Source organism: Propithecus coquereli, unplaced genomic scaffold (genome assembly GCF_000956105.1).
Source record: "Propithecus coquereli isolate 6110/MARCELLA unplaced genomic scaffold, Pcoq_1.0 Scaffold14, whole genome shotgun sequence".
Classification (NCBI taxonomy): domain Eukaryota; kingdom Metazoa; phylum Chordata; class Mammalia; order Primates; family Indriidae; genus Propithecus; species Propithecus coquereli.
The window spans coordinates 13,209,376-13,231,255 of record NW_012138302.1 but is presented as its reverse complement, the minus strand read 5'-3'; the positions used below and the strand labels follow the sequence as shown (position 1 = coordinate 13,231,255).

At 56.7% G+C, this 21,880-nt stretch overlaps 2 protein-coding genes across 2 annotated transcripts; both read left to right on the top strand.

Moving 5' to 3' along the window:
- Window positions 1-116: 116 nt before the first annotated feature.
- TMEM61 (transmembrane protein 61) lies at window positions 117-8,990 on the top strand. Its single transcript, XM_012639337.1, has 3 exons — window positions 117-424; window positions 6,572-6,832; window positions 8,906-8,990. The coding sequence occupies exons 1-3, from the start codon at window positions 117-119 to the stop codon at window positions 8,988-8,990; spliced, it is 654 nt and encodes a 217-aa protein (XP_012494791.1).
- Window positions 8,991-12,746: 3,756 nt separating this feature from the next.
- Window positions 12,747-20,994, top strand: BSND (barttin CLCNK-type chloride channel accessory beta subunit). The gene is made up of 4 exons (XM_012639423.1): window positions 12,747-12,923; window positions 17,667-17,761; window positions 19,375-19,641; window positions 20,580-20,994. Exons 1-4 carry the CDS (start codon window positions 12,747-12,749, stop codon window positions 20,992-20,994), a joined length of 954 nt encoding a protein of 317 aa, XP_012494877.1.
- The last annotated feature ends 886 nt before the right edge of the window (window positions 20,995-21,880 follow it).

Below are 21,880 nucleotides of genomic sequence, written 5' to 3'. Positions count from 1 at the left end.
TCAGGCTGAGGAGGACTAACACCCAGGTCTCCAGTATCTTTCATTTCCTCTTCTCTCCCCTTCTCCATGTCCAGATGTGTCACAGGGGCTGCGTGGCCTCCACCCTGCGATATTGCATGACGGTCAGCGGCACCGTGGTTCTGGTGGCCGGGACACTCTGCTTTGCTTGGTGGAGCGAAGGGAATGTGGGTGCCCAGACTGGCCCGCTGGCCACACCCACTGAGTATCCTGGTGCTGAGGCGCCCAGGCCCCTGCTCAGGTCGGTCAGCCTCTTCTGCTGCGGCACAGGTGGCCTGCTGCTGCTCTTCAGCCTGCTGTGGTCCATCAAGGCCAGCACCCGGGGGCCACCCCAGTGGGACCTGTACCATTTGTCCAGAGACCTGTACTATCTCAGCGTGGAGTCCTCGCAGAAGGAGAGCTGCAGGTCAGTGGGGCAGGGTGGGGCAGTGGGTGGGGGCCACAGTTGGGGGCCCAGTCCGGCATTTGCTCGGTAAACTCTCAGGGCCTTGCCCTGTGCACTGAGGACATTGAAGCTGACCAATGCCATCCTAAAGAAGTTTGAAGCCCCAGGACAGAGGCAGATAATAACAAACCAGAGAAGTTGCAGCTATGAGAGAGACAGACATGGTCTGTGGAGCTATGGAGAAATCAGGGAAGGCTTCCTAGAGGAGGTGGCAGCTATGCTCAGCATGGTATGGGGCAGAGTAGCAGACGGGTTAAGAGCCTAGGCACAGGAGTCAGACCCACTGGGATCCTGTCCTGGTTCTATTACAGACTGGCAGTGAGACTTCTAGTAGGTCATGCAACCCTACTAAGCCTCAGCTTCCTCATCTGAAATAAAATGGGAATAATAGGAACAACGATAATAGCAAACACCTGTATGGTACTTGCCACGTGCCAGGCGCTGTTCTAAGTGCTTCATACATTGACTCACTCATTCTTACAGCAGCCCTTTGAAGTAGGTACTGTTATTAACTCCGTTTATAGAAGAAGAAATGGAGGCATGGGGACGTTAAGTAACTTGCCCAAGGATATTGGCTGGTATGTGTCACTCTGGGACTTGAACCCAGGCGGTCTGGTCCTGGAGTCCATGCTGTCACCCATTTTCTACCCATTTTCCTGGGAAATTTAAATGGATGATGTGTATGTAGAGCCTAGCCCAGTGCCTAGCACACAGTAGGTGCACAGTAAATGTCAAGTTTTTTCTAGTGGACATGGAAAGCGGCATTTTAGGCGGTTGGAAGAGCAAGTGCAAAGGCACGGGGAGGGGTGTGGTGGGATGGGCAAAGTGGTGCATTAAGGCAGCACTTCGTGGCCAGGCATGGTGGCTCACGCCTGCAATAGCAGCACTTTGGCAGGCTTGCTCGAGGCAGGGAGCTGGAGACCAGGCTGGGCAACGTTGCAAGACCTGTCTCTACAAAAAATTTAAAAATTTGCTGGGTGACGGTGTGGCCTGCTGTTCTAGCTACTCGGAAGGCTGAGGCAGGAGATTCTCTTGTGAAATCCTCACTCACGAAATTTTAAAACCACAGATATACCACGTATCTGTTTATGTTTTGTATGTATATCTGTGCTTTATACATAAACAAGTATCAACCCTCCCCAAGAATGAGTTTTTATTTTACCTGTGAGCATGTTGAGGATGCACGCATTGTGTACGCCCTTGCTGTGTACCCACTTATTCAACAAACTGTGGAGCGTGCCTACACGCAGGGGCCTGCATACACCATCTCCTGTCACCTCCTATTACTCGACTGCCTCCAAGATGACGATCGCTGTTGCCTCTGCAGAAGGGGAAGGCGAGGCACACACAGCTGGAAGGTGACAGGAGCCTGCCGGGAGCAAAGCTTGCGTTCTTCCTCCTATCCACTCTCTAAGCACTGTATCCAGGGGTGTCAGGGGCTACTCCAGACTTCCCTGGCTGGCCGGGGACCTGGATGTTCCCGTGGCCAGAGGGAAAATGCATTCCCAGTTGAAGAATGCAAGAGTGTTCCCACCACTGGCCTTCGACTGCCTGAGGACAGAGACGACACGGTATTCAACAGAGGCCACTTAGTCCAACAGTCAAACCTTGGTTTGAATCGACTGTTAGAGGGAAGGGCAGTGCTTTGGGGACTATCCAGCCAAACCCTCACTTCTCAGATGAGGAACCTGGTGACCTGCATGGTCACACAGAGAGTTAGTGGTCAGCTGGAACCAGGCCAGGCCTCAGGATGCTCTCGACCAGAGCCTGTTCGCCCCGCCCAGGCTGGCGCAAGTGCAGGGGGTGGGTGTTGTCTGTACACACAGCCATGTTGATGCAACAGGGTCCAGGCCACAGCTGTGCCTGTCAGGTGGGGCCCGGTGGCCTTCGTTCCCAGTGGGCCAGGGAGGAAGCCCACCCAGGAGGCACAGGGTGCCCCGAGCCCGTCAGGCTCTGAGACCCAAATCTTAGATTCAGAAACTGGGGTGGCTGTGTGTGGAGGAGGCTGCTTCTGCCAGCGGTGCTCTTTCCTGTCCCTGATGCTGACCCAGCCCAGCTCTGTGGCCTGCGGGGCCGAGCACCTGGCCCCCCAGGAGTCTGCTCTGCTGTTCCTGCTCCCAGGTGCCCCACCCTCTGGGTTACCTGCTGTGGGGGACTTCAGGTGGAGGACACAGGCTGATGGCTGGGGCAAGTCCTTTCCCTTCTTAGGGCCCCCGTTCCCCAATTTATTTATTTACCTATTATTTCATGCATTTTACTGATATTTAATGAGCACCTACTATGTGCTGGGTCCTATGCAGAGCACTGACAAGGCAGCAGAGGACAAAACAGACAGAGCCCCTGCCCTCAGGAGCTCCCATCTTACACGGAAGCCCCCTAAATGAGGAGGCTGGATGTGAGGCCTCCGGGGGCCGCCACCCTCAGTGAGTGTCGCAGTCTCTGCTCTTTCTTTCATAAGCTGTGTGTCGTTGAGTACATCGCTTACACCCTCTGAGCCATGTCTGATGCCTCCTCTGTCAGCTGGGGGACACGCCCTTCCCCACCATCGCTGTTGGGCTCAGATGGGATGATGGATAGGCAAGTGTACACCCCGTGACTTCTGTGCACACATCAGCTTTCTCTGCTGTGAAGCGCCGCACAGTCTACAGGGCACTGTCATACCCACTAACTGATTTGAGCCTCAGTTGCTTATGAGGTACGTGTAAGGATTAGGCCCATTTTACAGATGAGAAAACTGCAGTGAGGAGAGATGGGTGGCTTGGGGGAGAGGTGTGATGGGTGGAGCGAGCTTGAGCTCTGCAGGCAGACAAGGTTGGGGCTTTGCCACTTAGTTGACACGTGACCTTTACTCATCTGTAAAACGGGTGAGAGCCACTGTCCCCCAGAGTTGTCGTGAATATGAAATGAGATTAGAGAACTTAAATGTTGGGCAAATAGTATTTCACCCCGTCTCCCTTCCCTCTCCCACTGTTTGCCTGACTCAGCTGAAGGGCAGTGGAGCAGGGCCCGGGCCCAGGCTCCTGCCCTGAGCAGGCTCTGAAGAGTGGGGTGAGCCCCTGGCCCCGGCGGAGCTTCCTGTGCATGGAGGCCCCCGTGGCAGGGCTGCCCCCACAGCTGCAGGGGCGCCTGTGCGGAATACACCGTCAGCGGAGCCCGCTCCCCAGAAGCGTGTGGCAGGCTGCCCTGCGTGCCCAGTGCCTGGCATTCTGGACCATGACCCTGGAGACTTGGGGTGGGGTGGGCCCAGCTGGCCACTAAGGCGACAGTAGGTGGTGTGAGGGCTGTTCCATGTCCGCCCTCTAAGCAAACTTCCTGCTGCAGACTGGGCTTGCCTGGCACCTGTGTCTGCCCTGCCAGCTGTCGCCTGCTGGGGTGGCCCAGGCCTATGCAAAACCTGCCTCATGTCACCAGGGCTTCAAGAGGCTGGGGAGGTCAAGAGAGTAGCTGGGATGTGAGCAAGCAGGAGATGCGGGGGTCTGGAAGCCTTATTACCCATATTTTTCTGAGTGTTGTCAAAACTTCTTCCACTTTTCCTTCTCCTGAATCTGTGAAAGGGGAATTATTATTCCCATTTTACAGATGAGGAGAAAGAGGCTCAGAGAAAGTATGAATGAGGCCTAGGTCACACAGCAATAGAACCAAACTTGCCTGCCTCCAGAAGCAATGGTCTTTGCCCTGCCCTCGTCTGGGAGGATGCTGAGTGCTCGGGGAGGGTGAGGCCCTGTTGCCTTCCTCAGCTGTGGGGCTCCCGGGCTGTCTCCAGGGAGGGAAAGAAGGTTTGTGAGAGTTCACAAGAGCACTGGACAGGGAGCCCCATACCTGGCTCCTGGCTGGTGGCCTGCATCAGACTGGCCTACGGCTGGGGTTCAGATCCAGGATCCCCATCGACCTGCCCTGTCGCCCTGGTCCGTGAGTGGGAGCAGTGAGCCTGCCTCCCCGGTGGGCCGCTCTGGGGGCTGCAGTGGTCCTGGGCTGAGAAGACACAACACGCTGCCAGAGAAGGGCCCTGTCCCCAGTGAGAACTGGGTGTTCACCTGCGGGGCAGCAGCAGGTTCCCAGCATCCCCCACCCCAGCGGCCTGGAGCTAAGTCCCATCCACTGCCTCTCTGTCCTCCATGCGGCCTCCTGCCATTGGCATCCTCCCCGGTCTACACAGCAAGACCACTGGTATGGATTAAACTGCTTCCCCAGCAGCTCTAAACCTCCCGCCCTGGGCGAGTGACTCAGCCTCTGGGGGCCTGTGCGGGGCCTGCCATACCGGAGACCTGTGATGAGTGTTTTGTCCCCCACCCCTTCCTTACGGGAGACCTTCGGGATTCTGCTGCGGCTCCCACTTGTCTGGCACGCACCTGGTGCCTCCCTGCGCCAGCTCATTTAATCTTCACTCTGGCCTGTGAGGTAGTGCCGTTATTGTTACCCATGTTATAGATGGGGAAACTGAGGCTCTGACTGATGGAGTTACTGACCCATGATCGCCCACCAAGAACGTGGCAGAGCAGGAGTTGAACCAGCCAGCGCCCAGACTCATAAGCAGCCCTTGAGCGACTTGGTGTCAGAGGGGACCTTCGAGATCACCTTGTCAGCGCCATATCTGGCAGGACCACCACCAAAGCAGGAGCAGCCCCGACCTGGGATCTGTGACACTCTCACCCAACAGAGTCCCAGGAGGGGAAGGGGCACTGACTCCCTGGAATGGTCCGCCAGGGTTCCGAGAGGGCTGAGGGCCAGTTTCATTCCCATCAGCCTTGGTGGAGCTGGGATGTAGGTTACCTGTCTTGGAATCTGCAGAGCCTGGTCAGTGGATCCTCAGAGGATCTGGTCTCTGCCTCAAGTCCCTGTAGGGCAGTTCAGTTGGCCAGGGTTGGGGGTGGGGGGAAGAGTCAAAGGAAAGCCAAACTTTCCAGAGACAGGGAAGTGGTTGACTTGCTAGGTAGTGAGTTCTCCATTCCTGGTGGTATGCAAGTAGAGGTAATCACTTAACAGACTTACTATTAGGTTATTAAGTATGAAATGTCCAATTTCCTTAAGTACTAAATTTGACAGTTGATATCTCTGACATTTAAAAACCAAATATTCATCAAAAAAAGCTAATGGTGTCTGTTTGGTGGTCCAGTGCTGGTATTATCCACTACAGCTTCATGACACCTGGTCAATCGATTACAGTGGATGTCTACTGCAACCAGCTAGATGCAATGATGAGGATGTTTGTGATCAAGCAGCTGAGATTGGTCAATAGAGACAGGCCATTTCTCTTGCAAGACAACAGTCAACCACATGTTGCACAAACAACGCTGTTCAAACTACAGAAGCTGGACTTGGAAACTCTCTTGTCATCCACCGTATTCACCAGACCTTGCACCAACTGACTACCACTTCTTCCAGGCTTTGGACCGCTTCTTGCAAGGAAAAACATTCAATTTTCAACAAGCTGTGGAAAATGCCTGTCGTGATTTCATCACCACTCAGTCTCCAGGGTTCTTTGCTGCTGGCATAAACAAGCTACCATTAAGATGGCAAAATTGTGCCAATAGTTTAGGTGCATACTTTGGTTAATTGTGCTGCTTCTTGTTTGAGATATAATAAACTACACTTTTGATTTCAAGTCGGACATTTCATATTTAATCACCTAATATCTCGAGGCCTCCAGCATGCAGATGGGCAGGAGAATTGAGGTCTCCATTCTGCCCTGAGCATCCCAACTCTGATCTTGTAAGGGATATTTCAATAAGCTGGGGATGTTTTTGTCCATGGACCATCACTCAGTCTTTCAACAAACATCACCAAGCACCTGTCCACAGCCCCTGGACATTCAGAGTCTGCCCTGGGGAAGACTAGGCAGGGTCAGTGTGGTGACAGAGAAGAGCACTGTGGGAGCCCAGAGCAGGGAGTGGGGGCTTTGCTGGGGAGAGACGGGTCAGGAAAGCTGCCCAGGGAAGACTCAAAGGACAAGTGGGGAGTGACCAGCAGGGAAGGGGCGAGGGAGGTGGGTGGCACCAGGAGGTGTGGTGGGTGCCCTGGGACTGACTATATGGGGCAGGGAGAGGGTTGGGAGAGCAGGCAGTAGGTTTTTGCCTTGGCCCCTGCTAACGGCCTCTTCTGTTCCCATAGGACCCCAAAGGTGGCCATCCCCACTTATGAGGAGGCCACGCACTGCCCTCTGACAGAGGGGCCCCCGACACCACCTGCAGACCCCACGGAGGAAGACCCAGAGTGCGGTGCCTTGGGGGATGCTCTGCTTGGGACCCAGCCCCCCTTCCACCCACCCAGCTACGAGAGCATCAGCTTTGCTCTTGGTGCTGTTTCTGGGGAGACAGCACGTGACACTGCATTCTCCTGCTCAGGCCTGGTCCAGACCGCAGCGGGGGAAAGGTAAAGGCTCCCAGCAGGCCCTGAAGTGAGAGACGGAAGCGATGAGCCTCTTCCAGTGTCTCCTACAGGGCCTGGTACACAGGAGGCACTTAACAAATGTTCGTTGCTGAATGCTATTTTATTTATCTATTGCTGCATAACAAACCACCCCAAAATTTGGCAGCTTAAAATACATCCCATTTTATTATGTCTCACGATTCTGTGGGTTGCCTGGGCCCAGCCGGGTGGTGGTTCTGCCCCACCTGATGTTGGCGAGACTGTATTCGGTGGAGGCCTGGAACACTCAAGATGGCGCACTCACATGGCTGGCCATTGGCGCTGGCTGTCAGCCGGGAGATTGTGCGTACGTGAGAAAATTGGGGCCCACAGGTAGAGGCAGAACTGGCTCAAGTTCACACATGGGGTTTTATAACCAAAAGAACATGGTCTCTGAATTCAGACCACCTGTGCATGGGTTCCACCATGTGCCATCTTAGTGACATTGGACAAGTGGCTTTCCCTCTCTTTAACTCAGTTTCCTCATCTGTAAAATGGGAATTGGGGACTACAGTGACGCCAGCACTCCCTCGCAGAGCTGAATTGTGAGGATCGAATCGGATGAAAGGAGTTGACATTGTGAGTTCACCGGACCCTGCAGGCTCAGCGCTGATGCATCGAATAATAAAAGCAGGTTTCTTAGCCCTGCGCCAGGAGCCTAGTAGGTATGCAGTGGTCGTCAGGCAACCCTCCTCCACCAAGTGCAAATTTGGCCTCTGCTCCCATACCTCCTGTGACAGGGAGCTTACTACCTCCCTTTACCTTCCAGATGTGGCAGAAACGTCTGCTTTCTGTCCAACTACATTCTACACCCCTACCTCTCCATCCCACCCTGTTTCAGAAGAGAGAACCAGTTCCATGAGGTTAAGTAACCTTCCCAGGGTCACAGCAAGCAGGGGGTCACAGGCCTGGGCCTCAGTCAGCTGGATGAGGGTGGCACCCCCAAAACCTACTGTGTGCTGGGCCAGGCCCTCTGCCATCAACTCATCCTCAAAGCCGCTCTGCACCAGGTGGTGGTGTCCCCGTCTAACAGATGAGAAAACAGCCTGGGAGAGGTACAGTCCTGGAAAATGCAATCAGAGCCAGTGTGGGATCCTCCCGCCGGGCCTGTAGCATCACAGTAGCCACCCATCCCCTGTTCCTCCCTGAGGCCCCTGATGTCTGTTCTCAGCCCAAACCCAGGTCAGATCATGCCAACCCTGGGCCACCCGCTGCGTGGCCCCCAGCCGTCTGGAATAATGAAAGCCCTTGCACTGGCTGGGGAGGGGCTCCAGGGTCTGGTCTGGGTCTTTCCTCCCCAACACTCCCATCTCCTTCTACTCCCCCTGCCTTGCTCTCCACTCTGGCCTGTCTCACTGGGGCCTCTGCACTGGCTGTTCCCTCTTCACCAGCCTGTGGGCCGGGAACACACACACACACACACACACACACACACACACACACACACGCATTTATCAGACTGTGCAATTCCTAAATGGGTTAATGGTGGGCCCTCCTAGGTGGGAATGCCCAAGGTGAGGCATTTCCTCTTGGGCAGGTGGGCTGATGAGTTGCAGGTGTGAGCAGGGACAGGTGCTGAAGGGGCGGGGTGGGGAGGGCTGCAAGACCAGAAAGACCATTTCTCTCTAATCAACTCATCTGTGCCCTAACCAAAAGCCCTCAGGAGGGGCTCAATCAAGGTCACCTGTACCTTGGAGGAGGCCGTGTCAGAGCCACGGAGGGAGAGTCTCCTGACCAAGCCTAGTCGCTGTCCCCTTCTGAGATGCAGGGCCCTCGCTGTGAAGTGGGGCTCCTTGTGCCCACTGGCAGGTGCCTGACCAGGGAGCGGCATGCAGGCCAGCTCTGCCCCTCTGCAGCACCCAGGATGCACTGGTTTGCTCCCTGGTCTCTTTCCTCCTGGGCCCAACTGTCCAGGTTCTTCACCCGCTATTCACCCATCTCATGCCGGCTGCCAGCATCTCAGATGTCAGGGACCCTCGGAGCTCAGGCCTCTCCCACGCTTTCCTTGGACCGTCCCAAGGCCTCTGTCCCCTCCAGGTGGCTGGTGACCCCTTCCCTGGAGCTCTCCACCTTGGATCAGCCCATCCCCATCGGGAATCTTGGCTACTCCCCTAGCTGCTAATTACTGCTCAGCTGAATCTTTCTCTCCCTACTTGAAAAATTAAAGTGTGATTTGCATCTCTCCCCTGCATAACCTCAGTAGCAGCTCCTCCAGGGAGGTTTCCTGCCTGTGCTTCCCTCCCCTGGCACCTACAATGCCGTCCTTCCATTCACGCACACGTATGCATAGCCCACCCCGTTCTGGCGCTGGGACACAGCATGGAACAGAATAGAATGCCCACCTGCAGAGGCTTGAGTGCCAGTTAGGGGAGACAGAGGAGTCAAGAAGAACAAATAATGTGTGTATTGTGGTAGATGGTGATGAGTGCTGTGGAGAAAAAGGAACTGGGACAGGAAGACGGGGAGCCCCTGGGCGAGGAGGTCATATAGTTTTAGGGTAGGGTCAGGGGTGACCTCCCTGCGAAGGTGCCATTGGGGAAGGAGCCATGCAGGCGTCTGGAGGGAGAGTGCTCCAGGCAGAAGGAATAGCAGGTGCCAAGGCCCTGGGCACCTATGTGCTGCTGGTGCAGCCTGGGGCCAGGGCGGCTGCAGTGGAGCGGGTGAGAGGAGGAGGGGTGATGGGCAGGTGGCATGGACAAATTATCTAGGGCCTTGCAGGTCACCTAAAGCCTTTGGCTTTACTCTGATGAGACAGGGAGCCATGCCAGGCTTCTGCGCAGAAGAGTGACATGATCTCACCCAGGATTGGGGTTGCAAAGAGACTTCAGGGGTCAAGGATGGAAGCAGAGAGCACTTGGGCGGGGAGAGATGCAGGGGGCTCAGACCGGGTGATGAGCAGTGTTTGGATTCTAACATCGTGGAGGGAGGGCCTGAAGGATGAGGTGTGAGAGGGGAGCGGGATGGCGGCTCGGATAACTGCCTGGGAGGGAGGGGTGGAGGCGGGAGGGCCAGGTCCGGGGAGGAGCATGCAACGTGGACCAGCCCGTGCACAGCCACGCGGCAGTGGGCTCTTGCCTCCGTGCCTGTGCACGCGCCGGCCCTGCCTGGAATGCATTTCCTGCCCGTCAGAACCCGGCTGCCTTCTCGAGGATCATGTCACCGGCCCGCTCTGCTGGGCGCACATGCCGGACCTCACACGTATTGCAGACCTTTGCTACATTGTGCCATCCGTCCTGCCGCCCCGCGTTTGTCAGAGCGCTTACACCCCTGCGTGCCCTGCACATAGTCCTGCTCAACCAGAGACCGCTGCGGACCTGGTTTGACTCCCGGCTCTGCTAGTCACAGGTTCTGTCACCTGGGGTCGCTCACCGTGCCCCTCGGGCCTCCGTTTCTCCGTTTGTCCGGTGTGTGAGCTCTTGCCCCAGCGGGTCTGGGACCGCTCGGCGGCGAGCACCCGGCGCGGTGTGAGCGCGCCCCCTGCTGGGGACGGCACGCGGGACCCCGCCGGGCAGGGTCCGGGGCGGGGCGCGAGCCGCGAGTGGCCGAACCCCCAGTTCTCTCCTCACCTCTCCATGCAGGAGGTCAGAGTAGACCCCGTGTACTGGCCACCTACTTGTCCCAGAGCTGCTTACTCGTTGTCACTCCTGTCGGACCGCGAGGCCTCTCAGGAACGACTGAAGAACAGATCCATCTACACTGGGGCTGGGGTGCGGCGGTCCCCGCTCAGCCGCCCGCTGGTGCCCTGGTCTGTGCAGTGGGGTGAGCCTCCCGTCCGCGCGTCTGTGGGCTGTGAAGGCCACGACGGCCACCAGGGGGTGAGAGGCACCTGCTGGAAATACTCCAGGGCTCCAGGACCAGACAGGCCGAGGTCCTTCTGGGCCTCTGTCTCCTTTTCTGCAAGGGGTACCTGCTAGGTGACCCCGGACTCGTCGCTTTACTTCTCTGAGCCTCTATAAGATTATGATAATAATGTTTCCTTGGAGGGTCCTGCCCTGTTAATAAATAAGCACAGATTACAAAGCACTTTCTCCTCCATTCTGTCCTTTCCCTGCACAATGCCTGGGAGGCGGCCTAATAACCATCCCATCCACAGGTGACAAAGCTCACAGGTGACAGGGCAGAGCTACCTAAGTTCACCCTGAGAATCACACCTGGACATGACCTGGTGACTCAGCCCTTTCCTGACCCCACAGCAATCTCTCACTCAGGGTCCCCTGAGCTCTGTTCAGGGGGCTTCTTCTGCAGACTGTAAAGTGCAGCCTGGGCGGACCTGAGGGCTGGGGGTTGGGGGGGTGGGTGTGAGTGAAGGAGAAGCCACTGTCGGAGAAAGCGCCTGTGGGAACAACTACCAGGCAGAGGGTATGGTGTGCACACAGGTGTGGTGCCGGGGTATGGTGTGAGCACAGGTGTGGTGTCGGGTATGGTGTGAGCACGGTGTGGTGCGGGGGTATGGTGTGAGCACAAGCATGGTGCGGGGGTATGGTGTGAGCACGGTGTGGTGCCGGGGTATGGTGTGAGCACAAGCATGGTGCGGGGTATGGAGTGTGCACGGTGTGGTGCCAGGGTATGGTGTGAGCACGAGCATGGTGCGGGGTATGGAGTGTGCACGGTGTGGTGCCGGGGTATGGTGTGCGCATGGTGCGGCGTAATGGGGGCAAGCACAGCTGTGCTGGGGAGGAGGCAGAGGGTGATGACCACGAAGAGGAAAATCCCCAGCCAAGCAGATTAGGAAGGCAAGTGAGAGCCTTTATCCTGTATCAGTGATTCAACCTACAAAAACTCCGAGTGAATGTTCTCTTTAGAGACACCGATGGGCCTTGTTTTCCTGTAATCCTGTAAAGGAGTCTGATTTCAGCCCCTCACGAACGGGTGCAGATGGTGCACAGAGGAACTCAAGGAGGCCAGGCTTGGAGACAGCTGCCATCCTGGGAGGTGCTGTTATTATCCCCATTTTACAGAGGAGGAAGCTGAGGCACAGGCAGGTAACTTGATCAAGACCATGCTCCCCCACAATAGAGGACCATATTCCAAACCCAGGTAGTCTGCCTTGCCGTCAGAACTTGCACCTTTAACCCTCATGCTACGGTCAAGCAGTATTGCCCTGCGGCTGAGTGCATGGCCTCTGGGTTCAAATCCCAGCCACTCTGCCATTTCTAGCTGTGTGACTGGGCAAATTATGTGTCTGTGCCTCCGTGTCCTCATCTGCAAAGTGGGGACAGTAGACCTGCCTCATGGAGTTCCCCTTAAATGAGTTAGTGGCTGTAACATGTTTAGAATGGCGCCGTGCACGTAGTCACCACCCAGTAAATATGGGCTAGTATGCCTGAGCCCCAGATGGGCATATGCCCTGGAAGACTCTAGAATTCTCCAGGATTCTGAAATGCCAGCCTATGGGATCCCAGAATGCTCTGGCGACATTCTAACGTCTTGAGGCTGCAGAATTGCACCCTGCTTCCCAGGGCTAGATGGTGCGGGGCCGCCTGTCCGGCCAGCTCAGCCCCACAGTAGGCAAATGAGGTGATGTCAAAGCCTTGGCTGGGGCCCAGCCCCTGCAGCCTCCCCCTCTCCCTCCCCTGCACGTTCCTTCCCTCAGATTCACACACACACACTCCAGGCCTGCCGGGCCCAGAGGGAAGGTGACAGGGCCAGGAGTGGAGGTGGCTGGTGGGTGCTTGGGTCCACTGAAGCGTGCCGCCTCCAGCCCTGTCGGACAGGTGGGCCCAGGGACTGGAGCTGGGCCTGAGGGATCTCGCTCTCCCTGTAACCCTAAGCCTCAATTTGCAGCGATCCCAGCTTCATCCCTCCCTGCAAGAGCCTGTCTGGGTGTCTACGCCAGACTGCCCGTGTCCCCTCTGCCGGGGTGCACAGGCCGGCAGCCATGACTGATGAGAAGACCTTCCGCATCGGCTTCATCGTGCTGGGGCTTTTCCTGCTGGCCCTCGGCACGTTCCTCATGAGCCACGATCGGCCCCAGGTCTACGGCACCTTCTACGCCATGGGCAGCGTCATGGTGATCGGGGGTGTCATCTGGAGCATGTGCCAGTGCTACCCCAAGGTAGGTGGTGGTGGGCCGGGTGGGGCAGGGAGGGCTGGAGACGGTGCCTCTACTGCACACAGCAGCCAGCCCCCCATCCTTCAACCGTCTTTTCGTTGTTCTCATGTTGACTCCCTGTTTTCTTCTCTCTGCGCTCCTGCACATCTGCCCGTCCATCCATCCATCGTCCACCCATCCATCATTAGCATAAGGGTTGACCGAAGCCCTCCGGGTCTGGAGCCCTGAGCCAGGCACGATGGGGGAGATGCAGTGAACCACAACACGTGACCCATGAGCTTGAAACGAAAGTTACCGAGCGCTTACCACCTGCCGGGCACGCCTGCGTTCGGGGTGCAGTTCAGCTCTCATCTGTGCTTTCATTTCATAGTGGAGAAAGCTGAGGCTCAGAAAGGCGAGGTGGCGGAGTTTGGATTGGAGCTCAGACGTGTGTGACCTAAGCATAACCCTCCACCTTGGGTCCTCCCCACTCCCGAGCTCCCAGAGCTGCTGAGAGTCCCGGGCGGTCACGTCTAACGTCGGTGGCATGCATTGGGCAGTGCTCTCCCTTTCCAAGTCTTAATGTATTTCTGGCCTTATGTGTGATTTAGTGATGGGAAGAGCACTGTTTGGGGAGTCCTGGGTTCTAGTTCCAGTTCTGTCCCAAACTCTCTGTGTGAACTTTGTCTTTCTGAGCCTGAGTTTTTTCATCTGCAAAATGGGGTCTGAATCCCTATTTTGTACGGCCTCACAGGGTTATTTATTATAGAGACCAGAGAAGAGATGGGATATAGGACTATTTTGGGATCCGTAGGGTGTTATGTGTAGGTGAAGCCTTGCCAGTCTTACTGTTATCGATCCTCCCAGCGAAGGAGGGAGGATCTTCACTCCCTGTGAAGGAGTTGTAAAGCTTTAAAGCCCAGAGAGGTTGTGTGACTCTTCCATGGTCACACAGCTGGTTGGAGACAGACCAGGGGCGACAAGGAGAGAAACATGGTTTCTAATTTGGGCTCTTTCTCTACTGCCTGGGAGATTTTGCTCAAGCCCCTACCTCTCTCAGCCTCAGTTTCCTCATTCGTACAACGTGTGAGTCGGGAGGAGGGGGTGGGGAAGGGGCCCTGTTGGACTGACATCTAGGGCTCCAGGACCAGGCACCCCCCACCACCCCCAGGACCCTCCTCTCCCCCACTGAGTGGCTGTGCTCAGGGTTCAAGGGAGGGGGGGCCCGGGAGCCTGGGCCAGGCTCTCCCCAGCCCTGCCCCCTCCGCGGGCCAGCCCCAGGCTGTCAGCATGTGTTCAGTGCTGGGGCAGTCTGGGCTGGTTTGTAGTCATTTACCAAGCAGTTTACAGTCAACTCTTCTCTGTCTGTGCAATGCCCTGAGTGGAGGTCACTGGGAGACAAGGTCCTTGGGTCCAGAGCCACCCATGTCACCACCACCATTGTGATCCTCCTTGTAGTGAGGAGGCTGGGCCTGGGGGATGGCAGGGGACATCAGGGTGTGGAGGGGAGCATCCTTTCTGCCCTGCTCCTCAACCGGAAGTGGCTCTGGGGTGGGGGGCAGTGAGCAGAGTGGCAGTGGGGGTGGAGAGGGAGGGAATATTGCTGGGTATTAATGAGTAACTGTTGACAGATTCACGTGTTCGTGCGCTGCGGAGGCAGCGTGGTGGGGTGGAAACGGCACACACTTTGGTGGCCTACAGGCCCGGATTCAAATCCCTGCCCCCTCATGTCCTACTTCCGTGACCTTGGCAGAGGGAGTCCCCCCAACTCTGAGCCTTGCATGGCTTGCTGGGGGGCGGGCACGTGGCATTACACCAGACGCAGGGCGAAGGCGCTGTCCTCAGGATTGGTGTCTGCGGCGCGGGGTGGCCCCCATGTGTGTGCCGGTGTGTGCACCCTGGCGTGGGTCTGTGTGAGTGAGTGCTGTGCTTCAGGGGCGTGGTGTTGCGGCCAGCAGGGCCGACTGCACAGAGGGCAGGGAGGACGGTGTGCTGTGCAGCGGGGAGACGCTCCGACCTGGGGCTCCCTGAGTCCCGCGTGGTCTCCTGGGTGCCTGGGCCATCGTGGCTTCCGGCGCTCATGCCTGTCCTCCCCTTGGGCTCCTCCCTGGCCCTCACTGCCTGACCTATGGAAAGCTTCGGTAGATGGAACACTTTTGGATTGAAAGAAATATAGATATAAGGGAAGAGAATTAACTAATGAGGCTATGGAGGTGAGAGGTAGCCAGTACAACATGTACTGAGCTGCCCCTGTTTCTGAGGGGCTGGACGTCTAGTGGGGGAACACTTTCACCCGGGTTATCTCATCAGATCTCTGAAGGAGACCTGGCCGATCTGGCAGCCAACTGGGCCTAGGCGCGGGAGAGGAAGAGGCAGCTGTGCACCTGTAGTGTGTGTGGGGGGCAGCCGGGCATGCTGAGGCCATTCGCTGAGACGCTGCAGGGGAGCTGGGAGCGGGGCCTCTCCCGGGCTGGCTACGGCCTCTGCCCACGAATCACCCAGTCCTCACTCCTGCCTGCTCTGCTGGAGCCCAGGACCAGGACCCCGATTGAGAGTTGAAGGTTCTAGCCTCTCCATTGGCCTCCCTCCCTCTGCTTCCTCCCTCAGGGGACCGCTCCATGTTCTGCCTGAACACAAAGCTGTGCACTGTCCTACCCAGAACTCCCTGGGACCCCCACTGCTTCTGCAGGAAGGCTGAGCTTCTTAGTCTGATGTTTTGGCAGTCTCCATGGTCTCCACAGCCCCTCCCCAGCCTCAACTCTGCCTGTCCTCCCCGCCAAAGAGCTTCTATTTTAAGATGCTACATCCTCTCCTACTTCAGGCTTTTCATGATGATGCTGATGCTGATGCTGTTGATGGTGAGGATGGTGATGATGAAGATGGGGATGGTGATAGTGATGAGGATGAGGATGAGGATAATGGTGATGATGATGATGGTGATGCTATTGATGGTCATGAGGAGAATTTTGATGGTAATGAGGAGAATCGTGATGGTGAGGATTGTGATGGTGATGGTGATGATGATGGTGATGATGTTGATCATGTTGACGATGATGATCATGATGATAATGATGGTGATGATGGTGACGGTGATGGCGATGATGGCACTGACTGGGCCATGAGGTGAAGAGGCAGCTTCTAGGAAGTACAGAGCCAGCTGGGAAGTGCAGGGCGTCTTTTGTGGGGGTGGAAGATGCCCGGGCCCTTGCCTTATTTCTAGACAACTGGAGGGAGCTCACCCCTCGCAGAAGTCCTAGAACTCCTCCATGCGTCATTCCCTTCTTTCTCCCCATCAAGATGGAGCTTTTATGGTGCATGTAAGTGTGTTCTACTCACTGCACTCTATGGCAAAGGAAAAGGGAAGCGCTATTTATGAACCTGGTGTAATACGGTAGGGTCTCATCGGATGTTCTGGGAAAATTGTTAGCTGAGGAGAGCAAGACTCAGAGAAGTCAGGTAACTTAGTCTTCAGTAGCATCAAGCTATGATTTACGGAGCAGTAACTGTATGTCAGCCGCCATGCTGGGTGGTTCCTTACATAGTATCTCATGAAATCTTCACAGCAACCCCAGGAGACAAGCGTATATGGACACATAGAACATAAAACTCATTGTCGTAACCGTGCTGAAGTGTACAGTTCAGTGGCGTTAAGTCCACTCACAGTGTTGTACCGCCAATCTCCAGAATGCTTTGCATCTTGTAAAACTAAAACTCTGTACCTCTTAAGAGCAGCTCCCATTTCCCCTCTCCCCAGCCGCTGGCAAGCACCATTCTACTTTGTGTCTCTGTGGATTTGACCACTCTCGGTACCTCAGAGAAATGGGATCATACAGTATTCGTTTCTCTGTGTCTGGCTTATTTTGCTTGGTACAACGTCCTTCGTCAGGGTTCATCCATGTTGGAGCATGTGTCAGAATTTCCTCCCTTTTTAAGGCCGAACAGTACTGCCTTGTATGGTGGGACTGCATTTTGTTTACCCATCGATGGGCACTTGGGTGCGCCCGCATTTTGGCTCTCGAGAACAAGGTAGCTCTGAACACGGCTGTGTGAGCATCTCCCCAGGGTGGCCCCATTATACGAGGAGCACAGAGAGGCTCCGGGAGGGGCTGAGCTTCCCAGGGCCCTCAGCAAGGACCTGGCAGAGGAGGGATCCTCACCCATCTCCCGGACCCCGAAGGCAGGGCTCCTCCCACCCCACCCCACTGTCTGCCTTATGCCCTGCCTCCCGGCACCACGCAGCGCCCAGCGCCGGTGCTGCACCTGCGGAGACGTCTTGATCGCTGAAGCTCCGGGACAGGGACTAGTGGGCGCAACCACAGCCATCTATTTCCCCCACGGCAGCCTCTGTGCCAGGAAACACATGGACACTCATTACCAGATATGGATGAAGTGCCTGCTACGTGGCAGGCGTGTGCTGGGCACTGGACGGAGGGAGACCTCTGGGAGATGAGGAGATGTGCCCTCCGCGAGGGCAGGGTTGTCTCTTTCACTCACTGCTGCCCCCTAGTGCTAGAAAAGGGCCTATATACCGCAGGTGCTCAATAAATGTTTGCTGGGTAAATGAAGACCCCAGAGGTCTGTCCCTCCCTGGAGCTGTGCCCTAAGCAGGCCCCTCTCGTGTCAAGCAGGGCGGCCCCGTGGTGCAGCCTCTCTCCCAGGGTGTGTGAGAGGTTTACCGACGCCCCGGGGAGAGCAGTGGCCAAGGGCGCGTGGGGGCAGCCGCCAGCGCCAGCTAGCTGCAGAGAGGCTGTCTCCCTTGCCCTGCAGGTCGCCTTCGTGCCCGCTGACTCTGACTTCCAGGGCATCCTGTCCCCGAAGGCCCTGGGCCTGCTGGAGAACGGGCTTGCTGCAGACGTGAGGAGGTGGGTGCCGGGCCCTTGCGGGGGCAGGAAGCCCCTCACACCAATCCACCCTCACCCAGGAGAGGGGGAGAGGGAGCGGGAGGCGTGGGCGGTGTCTCCTCCTCTCCACCCAGGTGCCCGTGTTGCCCTCCCTCTTACTGAGAAGGAACTACTAGAAATCATGGAGTGTTTTGAACTCTCCGTTCTGTGAGTTAGGTGTTATTATTCCCATTTCATAGGTGAGGAAACTGAGGCTTAGGAACAAAATAAAGTCTTATGGTGAATACAGGGTCTCAGTGACACAGGAATCATACAGTGAAACATACTGTGACAAACACAGTGAAATAGTGTCACAGAGGGACTGCCACTACCGCTACAGACAAGCAGCAAGAGGCACAGCTCTGGGGCTCTGACACTCACTAGCTGTGTGACTTTGGGCAAGCAGCTGACCTCTCTTTGCCCCATCTGAGTAATGGGGTTACTAATGGGACCTATCCTCTAGGGAGACAATATACACAGAATGCTAAGAACAGGCCCTGGCACCCCGTAGGTTTTCTGTAAGAGTTTGTCACCATTAGCAAGTGCCTTCTGTGTGCCAGAGGCTGGTCAGGCACTGTGCACCCATCACGCCTTCAGTCCTCGTAGAAGCCCTATGAGGTGGGGGTGTTAGGCCCTTTATACAGGTGGAGAGACTGAGGCTCAGAGGCTGGGCATCAGGAGGTTTGACCTGGCCACTCCCTGGGGGTGTCGACAGGGCACTGCCGCGGGCCGGGCTGCAGGTCTAGGGTCAGTCAGCTGGGCCAGGGATTCTCTCTGTTTTGCTTGGGGAAGGGACTGATGGTGGCATTTTCTGCTCCTGGCACACGGGGGAACAAATGTCCTGGTGGGAACGAAGTGGGTGGACTCCAGAAGGCGTGGGGGCAACCCAAGCTCTGTTACACGCTGTCATGACAGAGCAGGGGCTCAGGCCACCCTGGGGTCTGCTCTTCCCTGTCACTTCCCAGCTGTGTGACCTTGGGCAAGGGACTTAGCTTCTGAACCACACTTTCCAGAGGGACTGTAGCACAGTGATAGAGAACATGACACCTGCAGCCCCAGAGCTACCACCTAGTGTCCGTGTTACCCTGGATGCAAGCCAGGCAGAGGCCCTGTGCCTCAGTTTCTTCCCAGTATCTCCCGGAATCGCAGTGAGGCTCGGCTGAGCTACTGCAGAGCCGGCGGGAAAGGAGCATTCAATAGCTGCGGCTGTTACCACTGTCCGCATCTGTGGAATGGGGTGGCAATCCCTGCTTCAAGGCGTTCTTGGGAACAATAGGATGACTGGCCCACCGTCTAGGGCCCAGCAAACTCTCAGTGTTAAGCAGCCCTCGTGGGTACCTTCGGAGACACCAAGTGAGGAGGACACACTGGATTGAGAGTCAGACTGGGGGCCAGGCCCGAGCTTTGCCACTTGGTTTATTCGCCTTGCTGGGCCTCAGCCTGCTCATCCCCGAAACAGGTACAGCAACATCCTCCAAGTCTTCCGTGAGATCAGGGAAGAGCACATGCCCGGGGCAAACAGGGCCAGGGGAAAATACTGGTGTTTGTTGAGGGATTCGTTGACCGCCTGCCTGTTCTCACTCCCGCTTTGCCAGCTGTGCCCCCGCCAGCCCCCAGCCCCCCTACGTCAGGCTGTGGGAGGAAGCCGCCTACGACCAGAGCCTGCCCGACTTCAGCCACATCCAGATGAAGGTCATGAGCTGCAGTGAGGACCCCCGCCCCCTGCTGGGCCCCAAGGTGGGAACCAGTGGTGGAGAAGGTGGCCCTCGGGACGTCCAGGCCTGGGCGGAGGCTGCTGTCGTCGTCCACAGGGGCTCCGACGAGAATGACGGGGAGAGAGACCCGACTCAGAGCAGGCCCGGGTGAGTGCGCACAGCGCGGGAGTGGGGTGCCGCCCGGTTCCGGGATAAAGGAGGAGAGGGTGGGGGGCCACCGAGGGGTGGCTGGGGACATTTGGGAGTAAGGAGAGGGCAGCGGATGGTGCGGGCCAGCCTGAGAGGCAGCCAGGTGAGTATGGGCTTAAGAGTCCGGTGGGCCTGGGGTCGAATCCCAGCCCCTCTGCTGGGTAACCTTGGCACGTTCCTTACTCTCCTGGGCCTCAGTTTCCCCACATGGGAATGATCATTCCTGCTACACGGGATGTTGTGAGGATTGGGACAAAGCACTTAGGTGCCTGGCACACAGGAGGCCCTTCCTCTCTCTGAATCTCTCTGTGAGTAGCAAAGGGCTGGGAGCCAGAGGGACCCAAGTGCAAATCTTGGCTCTGCTGATGACGTGCTCTGTGACCTTGAGCAAGTCACTCCCCAGCCCACACCTGTCCCTGTCTGTCTGTGAACTGAGTTCCTCGTCCATCCGTTTATTTATTCATTCCATCAGCATTACTGGGCACCTACTCCCTGCCTGGCCTTGACTGGCTTCCGCCCCTTAGGAGCTCCCAGTCCAATGGGGGAGGCAGACAAGGAAACAGAAGGATGCCCCAGGATGAGAGACAGACAAGGACCCTGAATGACTGGAGAAGTGCACGCGTGACCTGGTTTGGATAGTAACATAATAATAGTCCTGTTTTTGAGAACCTACTATGTGCCAGGCATTGTGCAAAGTGCTTTGTGCATATCATCTGCTGTAAACCTCAGAAACAGCTGCAGGAGTGAAGACTGGTATTTCGCCGCTTTACAGGGGAGGAAGCTGAGGCCCAGAGAGGTGAACTAGCCTACCCCAGGCCTTGCAGCTAGAGGCCGGGATTTGGACCCAAACAGTCTGACTCAGAGTTACCCTCACCCTTGTGGTCTTTTCCCTGCAGCCCCCCAGCCTGTCCCCAGGGCCCTGCACCCTTGGCCTGCTTCCAAGATGACCTGGACGTGGGCTCCAGCGAAGACAGCAGCACCAATCCATCTCCGCCTGACAGGGAGGAACCTCAGGCCCCACCACAGGAGCATCGGGCCTGCTGGTGCCCACTGGACCGCTACAGCGACTTCGCCCTGATCGATGCCCCCACGGTGGAGGATGTGCCTCAAGGGGGGCAGCAGCAGGAGGTGGCCCTGCCCAACAACTGGCAGCGGTCCCCAGGGACAAAGGAGGAGGAGAAGGAGGCTTCGGACTCAGGCTCAGAGGAGCCTGAGGAGGAGGAGGAAGACTTGTACTATGGGCTGCCAGACAGTCCTGGAGACCCCCTCCCAGACAAGGAACTGGGCTTTGAGCCCAATGCCCAGGGCTGAGATGGAACTGGAACCACTTGCTAACCCCATGTGAACTCACAGGCCTCAGTTTCCCTATCTGCAAAATGGGATTACATAGAGGTTCAAATGAGACAATGGACCAGAGAGCATTTTGAGAACTGTAAAGAAATGCACAGGGACCGGTGGTGGCTCACACCAGTAATCCCAGCACCTCGGGAGGCCGAGGTGGGAGGATCACTTGAGCCCAGGAGTTGGAGGCTGCAGTGAGCTGTAATCGTGCCACTGCACTCTAGCCTGGGAGACAGAGTGAGACCCTGTCTCTAAAAAAAGAAAAAGCGCAGGGAGAGGATGATTCCTACCCAAGGCCCAGTGCTCTCCCAATTGGTAGTTCCCTTTGGCAAACCTTCGAAGGTAAAATATGACCCAATGAGAAGGTTTGCAGCAGCTGAGACCCTCAAAAGCTCTTTCCACCTCCCCCCACAGTTGGCCTCTGGCAGGGACCCTCCTTGGTGCTACCCTTGAGCCCCTGATCTTTGTGAAGGCCTTTCGGGGCTCCCATTCCTGTGGTCTTGTAGTCCACCTGGTAGGTGGGGTGATCGTCTTCACTCAGAGCTCAGCACGCCTCCTCCCCACTGACATCCTCCTGCAGCTCCCATCGCCCCTCCACCGGATCCAAAACCTCCGTGGCTGACCCCTGCTGTCCTCCCGACTTTACCCCAGGGCAGCCCCCTTCATTCTCTCTGCTCCTCCAGTTCCAGCCCCGCCATCTTGCTGCTCACGCTCTTGCCCAAGCTGCCCTCCTCCACCAGGCTGCCCCGGGCTCCCTTGCCAGCTTGGCAAACTCCTGCTCATCTTTCAAACCCCTGCACAGATGACTCTCCTCTGAAAGCTTTTCCTGATGTCACACCTCCTGGAATAAAGCAGC

What these genes read in the sequence shown, in the direction of transcription:
- BSND (XM_012639423.1), top strand. Translation starts at nt 12,747, where the DNA reads ATGACTGATGAGAAGACCTTCCGCATCGGCTTCATCGTGCTGGGGCTT. An exon ending in CTTGCTGCAGACGTGAGGAG is followed by an intron (nt 17,762 to 19,374) that starts GTGGGTGCCGGG and finishes CCGCTTTGCCAG; the next exon opens with CTGTGCCCCCGCCAGCCCCC. An exon ending in CCGACTCAGAGCAGGCCCGG is followed by an intron (nt 19,642 to 20,579) that starts GTGAGTGCGCAC and finishes TTTTCCCTGCAG; the next exon opens with CCCCCCAGCCTGTCCCCAGG.
- TMEM61 (XM_012639337.1), top strand. Translation starts at nt 117, where the DNA reads ATGACGGTCAGCGGCACCGTGGTTCTGGTGGCCGGGACACTCTGCTTT. An exon ending in TCGCAGAAGGAGAGCTGCAG is followed by an intron (nt 425 to 6,571) that starts GTCAGTGGGGCA and finishes CTGTTCCCATAG; the next exon opens with GACCCCAAAGGTGGCCATCC. An exon ending in CAGACCGCAGCGGGGGAAAG is followed by an intron (nt 6,833 to 8,905) that starts GTAAAGGCTCCC and finishes TGTCCCCTCCAG; the next exon opens with GTGGCTGGTGACCCCTTCCC.